The sequence below is a fragment of the Ciona intestinalis genome, chromosome 4 (assembly GCF_000224145.3).
Source record: "Ciona intestinalis chromosome 4, KH, whole genome shotgun sequence".
Lineage (NCBI taxonomy): Eukaryota > Metazoa > Chordata > Ascidiacea > Phlebobranchia > Cionidae > Ciona > Ciona intestinalis.
Window position 1 is genome coordinate 1414186 of NC_020169.2, and position 12222 is coordinate 1426407.

The window sequence follows — 12222 nt, forward strand, 5'->3', positions numbered from 1 at the left end:
GAGCTGGATATGTACATTTACCATCTGCTACGTACTTGGTTATGCATTGGGGAAGCTACTTTTGACACGTCAGCAACAAAGAGTTGGTTGAGACGATTTTCCTGCGTTCTGAAGGTTTTAAAACATTAAGGTTACTAAAATTAACTCTACGAACAAAGTTGTTAATGTTCGTGTAACTAAAGACATTTGCCTGTAAAGTCTACTACTCTACTTTTACAGGATGCTCTCGCCAATATAAAGGTCCTCAGATACCCCGTTGGCCTATTGTCTGTGAACACCAATAAACTTTGGATGCCCAATAGCGTAATGCGTATCTCTTGGCTTGCGTATCTTGGAAACGTGTACGATGCTACCATATAGATAGCACCGTGTTACATGAAACCATGCTTGACTGTGACAGTCTAGAAAATCGATAGTTTTGGGTTAACTTATAACTGAACCACCTTTATTGGGACACAAACGATTATTTTTAATGCCCATTTATTACATTGTGAAGACATACAAACTAAAATTGTACAATGTGAACTACAAAAAAGCAATAGTACATCGTCTTAACCACTAAGCATGTGTCTAACTGGTAAGCATGACACGTTCTGGAAAGCCCGCATACACTATTGCACAGTTTATACATGGTAAGAGTGGCAAGTATGTGCCATCACCAAGAGGAATTAACATATGAAGTGAAAAACGTATGTCAGAAGTAGAAAGCCAGGGAACACATATGCGTGGCTGAAAAGGCAGTAACACTTGAGCAGACAGAGCACAGTCAAATAGCAAAAGAACGTGAACACCTTTACAAAACAAGTCACATAATAATTATAAACAAATACGGACTACTCTGTAGTGCAGAGGAGGTAAATGGGACCAAGGTAGAATCACTTTTTACAAGTGGTACGTTGGGTTGTTATGAGTTTACTTTGGTCGACCACAGTTTCTCTAAATGCTGTAATCGATGGTCTATACTTGCTTTGTCTGTAAAATAAAACAAGATATTGATAATATTTAATTAAAATCAATTTTTTAAAATAGTTGTTTTTAAGATTGTACAGAAAATATTAGCAGTTAGGAAAGGAAAATTTATTTTGCTAAGAGTTTACATACTTGCCAAAAATATTTCAGTGTCTATTTAAAACTTCTGTATTGTGGTAAGAATTATTAAACATACTCACACTTGGCAAGACGTTGTTTATCAAGAGCATCAGAAGCAGACAGGGAGATTCCTTCAAGCAAAACAAGAGCTCGTCTGTATCTCTTCATGCAACGCTCCACGCTCCCCTCAAACATTTCATCTAATGCTGATGTTCGGCACTTAACAAAAGTGAAAGATACTTATTATTTGGTGCTAGGTCAATAGCCCAACTTTGGCCCAGCTTCTAGGCCACCATGCATGCCTTAACATATGACCCAGCCCATGCAGATTATAACATAATTTTCTGGTGTAAATAATAGCTCTATAGTTTATGAGTGGCATTATTATATCAATGGGATTATAAACTAAAGCTTTGAAGTTATTTTAGAGGTTGGAGGGAATGTTTCTCAACCGAAAGGTACCAGGTTCAAAACCTGATGTTGCTACCAACAAGGAGAATCAAGAGGTATATAAAACAACCATGTATGATGTATAGTATAACTGACGTGTTATAACCTGCTGAGTAGGCCTGTCATATAAGTTTAAACAAATGATGATTTATGTAAATGTAATGTTTACTGAATTGCTGCAAAAACTTACGTCATGCACTGCATAATAGTAGAGTAACCTATCAGCAGACTTGTAACTTTTTTGTGTCAAGGAAGTCATGTCACATTTAGACTTTGCATCTTGACATCTCTTGCATGAAACTTTGTATCTCTTGTTCAAATCACCAATTACTGAAATAATCAATATTAAGAATAAATGTTATGTAACACTTACTATGTGACACAGAGACAGTGAGGTATACACTTTTAAAGCAAACTTATAGCCTACTTATTCCACACTGTAGACCAATGGTTCTTAAATTTCTTAGCCAATAACGAACTAAAAAAGTAAACAAAACTTGCAACACACTTAAGCGAGAAAGAAAATTCTCTTTGAAAAACTATTGTGCATGCTTTTTCGTGTAGCTAATAAACACTGGCAGACTATAGTCTTGCTTGTATGCTTATTTTTTATTAATACATTGTGTTACAAATAATTTATTTCATGAAATTTAAAAAAAGGACCAGACAATTCCTTTCAATAAAGCAACAACAAAAATCTGAAAACTTATAGGTAAACTACAAGCAGTGAGCACTAGTGTTCTTACATTGTCTCATCTCTTCATTAAGTTGAAGTTCACCAGCTTTTACTTTGTTACGAACCGTATGTAATGCTGTGGCAAGTATTTGGAGAGATCTAATGTACAGAAGAACTTGCTCAACTTGTCTGTAGAAATAAGAAGCTTTGATGAAATATACAATAACTTGCTATAAATAATATACTACTAACTAAAAAACGTTAAACTTGAATAAATTACAAAAAGAGTGGAGAAAAAATGGGACAATGTAAATATACTTACAGAAATAACCTTACTTTTAATAGATTACAAACTAGCTAGCAATAACACATGCAAACTAAAGGCTATGATGAAAAAATACCAGAAAATATAACTTTAAAGCTTAACATAATACTGTTTTTCCATGGTAAGATTCCACTAACCTTTGTTCACTGGTAACATTATGCAGTGGATCAGTTGAGAAGGTTTCATGCTGACGTTGCACCGTTGATCTGCTTAGGAAGCCACCAGCTATTAGTTGTGTGTTGAGTGGTAGGGCATGTTCACTTGCTACATCATCTATTGCATCGGATAACTTGCAATAGAAATGCAACAAAGCTTCGTTTATTTCCGAAGAAGAGCCGCAGGTGGCAATTGACTTTTCTTCACGAGTTGGTGAATTCTTATTCTGTTAGAATATCACTTCTGATAAAATTTTTTTTTTTTCTGGGATAAATACAAAGCACACATTCTGAACAGTGGAAAATATTATTTGGTTCAGCACGCTTGCATGATTACAAAATGGTGGCTTAATAGAAATATATAAAAATAGTTGTACCATACACCCCTTTCCGTATGGTTAAAAGTACCTCTTGAGAGTTAGATGTAGGTTGTGTAGATTGAGCTACCCACTTATTATCATCACCATCAACATTAGACGACAATCTAGGTGGAGTGCCCACTGAAAATATAGCACCATCTGGAAATAGGACAAATAAATATATACATTCTACAGTAATTCCTACAACCAACATATACCACAACACAACATTAATGTATTCCGGATATACCAAACATATAAACATATTCCACAGTAATTTCTACAAGTAACATAAACCACATTTGCATTGAAAATTCTAGTTAATCTTATAAAATATATAACGCTATTATGCACTGAGATAGAAATATACTATATATAATATACTATATTATGCACTGAGATAGAAAGATACTATATAAATAGGTAACTGGCTTACACTGTTTTTTTATCATAGTTCCTTGACATACCATAGCAAAGAAGTTCACATTTATACAATAGATAGAAAAACACTGTACAACTGTCAACATATGCCACAATATGGGATTTAGGCCAGACTTGGCCCGATCTGACATTTAGGCTAAAGTTGGCCCAATAACCCATTAAAGTTACTTAATGGCAGTTTATGTTGATAACTTACCAGTTGGGGATGAAGGTAAAAATTGTTTGGCTTGTTGTGTAAGGGTTGGTTTACTTGCATGGGAAAGCAAGTTCTTGTTGTTGTTGTATTTGCGTAGCTCTGTTTGGTCAGTAGGTGAGTTGGGAGGCGTTATGCTGGAACTTGTGTCTGTGTTGTGTGTTATAACATGGTTAATAGTGGATATGTCAATGAAAACGTAAAGTTATGATAATATTACCTGCTTGTATTGAGAGCTTGTCCATGCTTAATCTACAAACTGCAAGTCTGTGAAACAAATGTAATGTTTTAATGTTGCTCTTCATATACTGTGCTGCAGCATCTACTATTGGTATAATGTGTGTATATATATATATATATATGTATGGCCTGTTTATGTTGATTTTACCTGTTAGCAGGGGTATAACCAAAGAAAGCATTTTGTTTGCTGTTGAACAACATTCTCATTACTTGCTCTGACAGTTTTCCTGAACTTTGACATCTGTATAAAATATAAATTGATGAAATAATATTTCTTGAACATATTTGGATTAAAATCCAAATAAAAGGTGCGGCTGTTAAAAACCTAAACATTTGTGGTAAATTCCACAGAAACCTACTGTTTTAAGCAGCGCGGCAAATTACCTTGGCTGATTGCATTAAATTGCCACAGACTTTAATTTTCTGTTTGTAAACATAAAGCATTTGCCTGGCGCCACCGTCAATTTCAAGGTCTGCATTTAACATTACAAACCTGAGAAGTGAATTTTCTCGATGAAGTTTCCCATATCTCACTAGATCAGGAACAGTTTGTGCTTTACTTAAAGAAGAGTTGGGACTGCTGTTTGATATGACAGACTTCTGGTTGCTTGGAATGGATGAGTTACAGCTTTCTGTGAGAAGGAATGTAAAGTTGAGTAAGAATTTTGATGTTTTGTGATAATACTTAATCTGTGGCAGGTGTGAAAATGTGAGACCTGCCTCTAATAAAACATATTGTTGTAAAAAGATCAGTGCCCGAGACAAATTAATAAAACCTCAATGTAGCAATATAAATTTACTATGTTATATACATTAAAGCGAATTTATATTAATATAAGTTTGAATTTTTCTTCAGCTTAGATTTGATATTTTTTAAATATACATTTCATAACCAGAAAAAGCATAACTTTATAAGTCTTACCATCAGTTGGGTTTTCCATGATGGTGGAGAACTCAACAGCTCGACTGACCCCCGACAACCTTCGTATGTGACGACCCTGCGTGGGTGAGGGGTCGAGTTTGGGGGATATGCTAGAGGGGGAAATCCCCGTTTGAAAAGGAGACGAACTCTCGAGAGAATGAGAGCTACCACTACGTGCATGATGAGTAAGAGATTCCATGCTCGCTTGCGAGTTTCGACGCTCTATTTTTTCATAGTTTTCCACCTGAAATTAAAAGATAAAATTTAAACTTAGTCAGTTTCCGAATGGTCTGGTTATTTAGTACACTGTTATATAGAGAAATAATTATATAAGTGAATGGAATATGGATTACACTTATTCAATGAGGCTTATATTATATACAATACATTAAATATTGCATTAGTAGGATATTATAATAAGCAAAAGGATTAAAGAAGATTATAAAAAGCTTAATATTAAAAATTAATATGAACCTGTGTTGGCACAGGGATGGGCATGGCTGATGGTTTGGAGGTTGGTTTGCTCTTTGATGACTCTAACTGGGATGTTTGCCCAGAAATGGAGGTCCCAGATTGCCTCCGGACCTGGTTTGCTCTCCTCATCACTGGAGAGCTGGACAGAGGAGGAGATTGGATTGATCTTCGTCTTCCATATGAGAGGATAGGGGAACTTGCTCCTCGAGGACTTCCCGATAATTTTGATCGGGAAGATTTCCGATCTTTTGTTGAATGGTTGTTGTTGTTTGGTTCACCACCATAACTACCAGCTGTAATGCGGAATAAAAATTTATCAATTTTCAAATTTGTAATAATCTTGTTAATTTTATAACAGGTACAATGTAATCTATCTACAGCCTTGAAGCTTTATTTGCCATATAAAATGAAAACCAATAAAATTTAGAAACCTATTTCATGTGTCCTCATAATTTATTAAGCAATTCAACAGAAACACATGGTGTAAAGTTGTTAAAATGTGTGCTGACACGTCTCAGATATCAAATAATTTGGTGCCAAAGTGATAAATAGTTTAAACCTACAAATACATATGAAAAAGCAAAACCAATCAAAATATTTTAAATATTTCTGAAACTATTTTGAATACTTGTAAAAAAATATTTTTTAAACTAATGACTATTATTTTTTTGGTGTAAAAAACATTGTAGTACTACTACTAATGTTCATTATTTTAATTGTTTTTTCAACTCACATGATGATACTAGATGAGACACCATGACAAAATCTTCTGAACCTTTGCTTGAATCTGGTGAACTTGCTATCGACATTGTTAGCATGGATCCATCATCATTGGGTGAAACACCATGGTTGAACTATAGGAATGTATATAAGAAATTAATACTGACTCATAACTCATAAGCAATATGAACAAGTTGTTTCAAAATATTCAAATTACTATTTTAAAATAATGTGAAAAATGTAATCTAATTTTATACTTTATCAGTAAAGTGTTATTTTTATGATGGACAAAAGTGACCAAAACTTTACTACAAACCCATTTATTTTAGCTTGACACAAATAATATATACTCATTAATTCGATTTTATACTTATTTGAGGCCAAGCAAATGTCCAATTTAAAATAAAATCTAGCCCATGGGCAGAAAGTGTGCCCAGCCTTGTCCTAGGAACAAATTTTCTAGGATGATTATCCATTTTACCCTTGGTGATAGAGGTATTATGCTTCTTGGATCTGAGTTGTTACTGGATATTGGGCTGGTTTCATAAGCTGTTTGTCTTGTTGGTACAGGAACTGGAGCAGCTGAAGTAAGACAACAATAAATTACGTTGGTCCGCTAAAGTGTAAACAGTACAGAGAATCATACACAGAACAACAAAGCAGTGATAACATGACTGTAATGTCTTGGGGAAATTACTGGAAACTTTTAGGACCAATCTTTAAGTAGTAAATAGTGATTCAGAAAATGACATAGTTAGGGTAAGAAAAATGTTATTATATTAAACGCTATCATATTCCATATATACAGCTTAAAAAGGAGATCATAAAAATGTCTTCATAATTGCTACTAGTATCATATTCTATATTATAAACAGCTTGAAAATGCCATAATATAACAAATTGTTCATAAATGCCATTATATTCTATATTATACAAATAAATAGGTTGAGTCACAGGCACAAGAACATGACTATTCTTAGCCTAATTTCCCCCTTTCTTTAAAGGTCAGTGGTGAAATTTTGCATCATACAATTGACTGGCCCTTTCCTTGTATGACTCTAACATAACATGATGGTTGCACAATGTTAGCATAGGCCATGGTTACATTGGTTAGTATATTGTACATTGAAGGTGGGGCAATAATTTACAATGTTGACATAAAGTGTGAACAGGTTTTTAAATCCAACGTTGAAAACTTTCTTTTTAACTTTTTTACTGTACATGACAAATATGACACACAGTATTAAAAACATTGGTACATTTCTCCAAAAACTAAAAAAAATAAAAAAAATTCTAAAAATAAAAAATAAAAAAATTTAAATAGTCAAAAGGTTAATTACTTACATGATTTTTGCTTTGAACCCATAGCTAGGAAAGGATGATTAAAAAAGCTTTTAAATCCAATTCTGTCTTGTATTCGTTTCTGTAGTAGTTTTAACAACAAATCTTTTAAAGCTGGTGAAGTACCAGACGGAATTCTAGGAAAAAATAAAGCATAAGAAACATAACATCTCTACTCCATGGCCTAAGAAATAATAGTAGAAGTTATACTTAAAACAATTTAAAAGTACAATTACCTGACCAAATGATCAGACCTAATGACAATTACTTACATAATCTTATTTACAGACGCATGTAATGTTTATAGCCAAAATATATAGTAAATATAGTATAGAACTATAGGTACCTTGGGGAATAACCAAATAACAGCCCTGCAAAATTACCGGGAGGAATCAACACACGTTATCACATGTTATTTCACCACTAATTAATTGCACCATTACAGATGATGCAATATGTAGTATAACAATAGAATAATAGGCAGTTAAGATTGATTAGCGCAACAAGTAAATGTATGTATCATATACTGCAGTATAAGTAACTGGTGTTTAATAAAAGTGGAATTTTTTATTAAAGCTCAGAGAAATTATGTGATCAACAAACAGCAGATAATTAGTTTAGTTTGACTTACTTAGGAATCATTTGTCGATTTCGTTCGTAAAAATTTCGTAGCTCTTGTGGCGTGCTTGCCTGTGATTGTGTGTAGATGCATTTAGAAAAGACAAATAAAGATTCTATATTGATTATTTAAATGAGAGTTTGAATATAAGCTTTGTACCTGGAAAGGAGCTTTGCCCACCAAACACTGGTACACAATGGTACCAATGCTCCATAAATCTGCTTTGGCGTCATAATGTTGAGAAGTGATCACCTCTGGCGCCTGAAAAGTTGATTAAATCAATATTGAGGTAACCACTGACATAAGGCATTAGATAAGTATATGTTGAGTTATACTTTTAGCAAATGCTAAAAAACTAAGATTACAGAGCAGTAAATGTAGTATTTTTGTGACAATTGTGATTTTAGAGACATAATGCATTCTTTGATTCTTACATGTAATGCGGTGAATATAGAGTAGTATAGTTACTGTATATCATAAATTGACATATGCTACACACCAATATTGTTATGAGTCAATACAAAATCACTGTAAACATTTATATTTAACATAAACCATGATGATTTGATATAAGTGGAAGAAATTATAATTCTTAGTAAAACAGCAACATACCATATACATAGGGGAGCCACATAACGTTGCTGCCATCGCATTGCTTTGTAGATATCTTGCAAACCCAAAATCAGCTGTAAATAATACATTCAGCTTAATGGCCTGAGAAAATGCAGGCAATTATCTGATTACGATCTGTTTATTTAAAATTGCACTTGTATGCATAACGAAGGCCTGTGTTCGGAGATATGGCAGTGTAAGATAATACGCGTACCTATTTTAAGTGTGATATCCTGGGGGCGTGGGTTGGGCACTTTGTGTGATAAAAGAAGGTTCTGTGGTTTCAGATCACGGTGTAGAATTCCCTTAGAGTGAATGGCAGCCATTGCCGAGACAATTTGCTGCAGAAACATTCGAATTGTGTCCTCACTCAGTGTACCCTTGGCTGAAATATATGGGTCAGATTATTACACAGGTCCATAGCTTACATTGATTGAATTAATTGTGATGGAATTACCTTGAAGGTATTCAGCCAAGTCTCCACCATTGCAATACTGTAATAAAGCATTTTTAATTTAGAAGAGCTAATACCAAGAAACTCATTTCATTTTTTTTAATTATAATTCATTTTAAATCAATATTTACCTCCATTACTAAGAACACACTGCTGGATGATTCCTGTAAAAACAAACAACCATTACATCTATGATGTCATTATATGGCTGTTGAGATAGTGTAGCAACATACAATAGCAGTTGTTCATTGCTAGCTCAGAAATCCCAAGAGAGATGCTTATTTTGGCATTGACTTCAACTGACATAACCTTGTTATAGAGGGCGATAAAACTAATAATTGCCAAAGAGAGGTTATTGCCTTTATAACATTGACAATATACACAACATTAATTATATACACACTATACAAAGTATGCAAAAATCCCTCTTTATTGTACAATATATAAGTTATTTATGTTTGTAAACATAACAGAATTTGTAATAAATGATGATATTACCTTGCATTCATACAGCTGGACAATATTTTCATGCTGTAACTCCTGCAAATATAAACATTAAATATATAATTTACGTCTGACCACCTTGTGACCTTACAATCCAATTTGTACATATGCTGGCACAGTTAATTAGTAAAGGGAGTGCTGAGTTGCACAAACAACATAAACATTGTGTTAAAACAGATTAGTTAAACCACGAAAAAAACAGTACCACTAATATTAAAAAAATGAATGCATAAAAGTTCAATTCATACAATTAATATTCATGCAAAAAATAGGCATTTTGCTGAAGAAATAAAAAAATAAGAATAAGGTCATCTTACTAAATTATTAATGAAAACTTCACATAAAACAACACTGCACATCTGTATAGCAAACCACTAACAGTAGAAGAAGTCATTAAACAAAAACCAAACAAAACAGCAATCCACACCAGAAACATAACCACATACTTTTAATATTCGAATCTCTTTATCTAGCACAGTTTGAGCACGCCCAACTTTTTTCTTGTCAATACATTTGATTGCAACTTCATGGTGCTTTTTCTACAAATAAATATAATGTTTATCTTCTTAAAATCAACAGTTAAATAGAAGCTAAATAACTTGTATATGCATTGATACTCTTACTTTTACTATGTTATATTCAACCAAAAAATGCGTTAATGTTACCTTTGTCTTTTAAATAATAATATATTTTGACTACAAATAATGCATGTGAAGTTTAAGTAAAGTTATATACTTAACCAGAAGATAATATGTTTTTGGTGCTAGTGAAGAGTCTTCCCCCCACCTTATTTGCTAACCACTAACCCGTAACCCCTCTATCCACTAACTACTAACTCCTATAACCACTAACCCCCTAACCACTAACACTTTCCACCAGCCTATTCTGCTATGTACCGGAAGATTCTTCACTAGTACAATGTTTTCGCATGTTTAATATATTCAAACCTTAACTTACAACTTTATGGCGTCCTTTGTAAACCAATGCAAACGCTCCATGTCCGATATGGTCAGCTTTGTTGTATTCATATTCACCAATGGACTCCATTGTTACCATCCATGTATTACTTGGAAAATGTAAGGATCAGTTGATACAAAACGGGGAAATGTTGGTTTAGGCTTATTTGTAGGTCTCTAATATAAAAATAGTATTTATCATGTTCTAATACAAACATATTGTATGGTATATCACTATGGTTATACACAAATCATAAATTTTATTCTTTTTTCTACAACTTAAACTGAATCTATAGCTTTGTAATGAACTAACTGTTGTATACGGATTTAATGTCTTTGCTATTACTAAAATTTCACAAATTCGCTTTTGGCTTATGACTTTCTGGTGTTCATGGTAGGCAAGTATGACTAAGGTACAAATATTCACGTTATATAACGATAGAATGTAAGTTGACAAACATTTCTCTCAATGGTAAGGTGTTATACTTCCTTATACTGGTCAACATGTTTACGCACTGACCTGTTTGGACCGTTCATATCCCTTACAACAAATGATGACGAAATAAAACAAACAGAACGTAACAACAATGTGAACACAAAACAATTCCAGTTTTGGTCCTACGCTTCGATGGATTTGCACCACAACAAAGAAATACAGCTGATAGCATAGATACACCATTTCGTAAAGTTTAAATTCGAAACACCTGCCGCGTGTCTGTTCTTACATATTAATGTACATTTTGTATCTATGCGCGACCAAACCAAAGCAATCAAACATAAAAGGCTTAACCAAATAGAACAGCATCTGTTAAGCGAACAACCCAAAAAGACGATACTAAACCACGATATTATAACTAAGCTACCACTACCATCCACTATCTTCTGTAGATCGAATAAAAAAGAGATGCACAATCCCCTGAGCAAACTTACGGGAACTGGACACTCCAATCAACAAGCTGTTATATTCACAGTTTAAACACTTCCTCTCGGTGACGTATAAAGACTTCTGCAGCAATACGTGTATTTCATGGTGTATGTGGTATGTCCTAACATATAGCGTTTTGGAAAAGGCAGAAGGGCAAAACGACGTCCTATTTCTGCGACTAACAGAACAAGTAGGCTATAATTATCTCATTTCGTGTAAAATACACCAGTGGCGTTTTATAAAGGAGGATCCATTCTGCAGATCTATAATTTGGCTTGTCTTTGCAGGCAATTTGTAAGTGGAATAAAACCTACTTCCATGCAACCTTCCTGAACAATAGAGTTCATCTCCATGTTTTAATAACTGATCCAGTCTCTGATTTGCTTCCTTCTCGTTGTTTGCTTCCTTGTTGCTTAATCAACAAAAAATGCCTTGGGGAAAATATAGGCTTTCAGGTGCTCGTGCTTCTATAACATCAGTGCTTGATGATAAAAATATTTTAATTTTAAAAGATAAAAAAGCATCGCGTTCGCGTAAAGGAAATAAGAAAACATTTGTGCTCAAGATATAAGGGTTGAGTAGGATGGGACATTTTTTCGTCCCACTTATCACTTGTAAAGGGTGCTTCATACTATTGTTCACTCAATCTAATTAAAGTAGGTATTAAATGACTTCCTTATTCGTACTGTCATAAAAAAAAACAGGGAGCTTTTGGGGCATAAAACACGTGTGTGAATATAAGAACAGGAAAGGATGTTTTACACTGA

At 33.7% G+C, this 12222-nt stretch overlaps 1 protein-coding gene across 1 annotated transcript; it reads right to left on the reverse strand.

Moving 5' to 3' along the window:
- Positions 1-463: 463 nt before the first annotated feature.
- Positions 464-10707, reverse strand: LOC100175789 (serine/threonine-protein kinase ULK1-like). The gene is made up of 24 exons (XM_026834194.1): positions 10532-10707; positions 10021-10113; positions 9569-9610; positions 9202-9234; positions 9074-9110; positions 8831-9001; positions 8617-8690; positions 8164-8265; positions 8017-8075; positions 7389-7522; positions 6526-6626; positions 6058-6178; positions 5325-5617; positions 4851-5094; positions 4422-4560; positions 4077-4169; positions 3909-3955; positions 3692-3838; positions 3104-3213; positions 2678-2922; positions 2286-2404; positions 1730-1869; positions 1170-1308; positions 464-972 (listed from the first exon to the last, which is right to left on the reverse strand). The coding sequence occupies exons 1-24, from the start codon at positions 10628-10630 to the stop codon at positions 905-907; spliced, it is 2850 nt and encodes a 949-aa protein (XP_026689995.1). The 5' UTR covers positions 10631-10707; the 3' UTR covers positions 464-904.
- Positions 10708-12222: the final 1515 nt, after the last annotated feature.

What these genes read in the sequence shown, in the direction of transcription:
- LOC100175789 (XM_026834194.1), bottom strand. Translation starts at nt 10,630, where the DNA reads ATGGTAACAATGGAGTCCATTGGTGAATATGAATACAACAAAGCTGAC. An exon ending in CATGGAAAACCCAACTGATG is followed by an intron (nt 4,561 to 4,850) that starts GTAAGACTTATA and finishes TCCTTCTCACAG; the next exon opens with AAAGCTGTAACTCATCCATT. An exon ending in AATGTTACCAGTGAACAAAG is followed by an intron (nt 2,405 to 2,677) that starts GTTAGTGGAATC and finishes TTATTTCTACAG; the next exon opens with ACAAGTTGAGCAAGTTCTTC.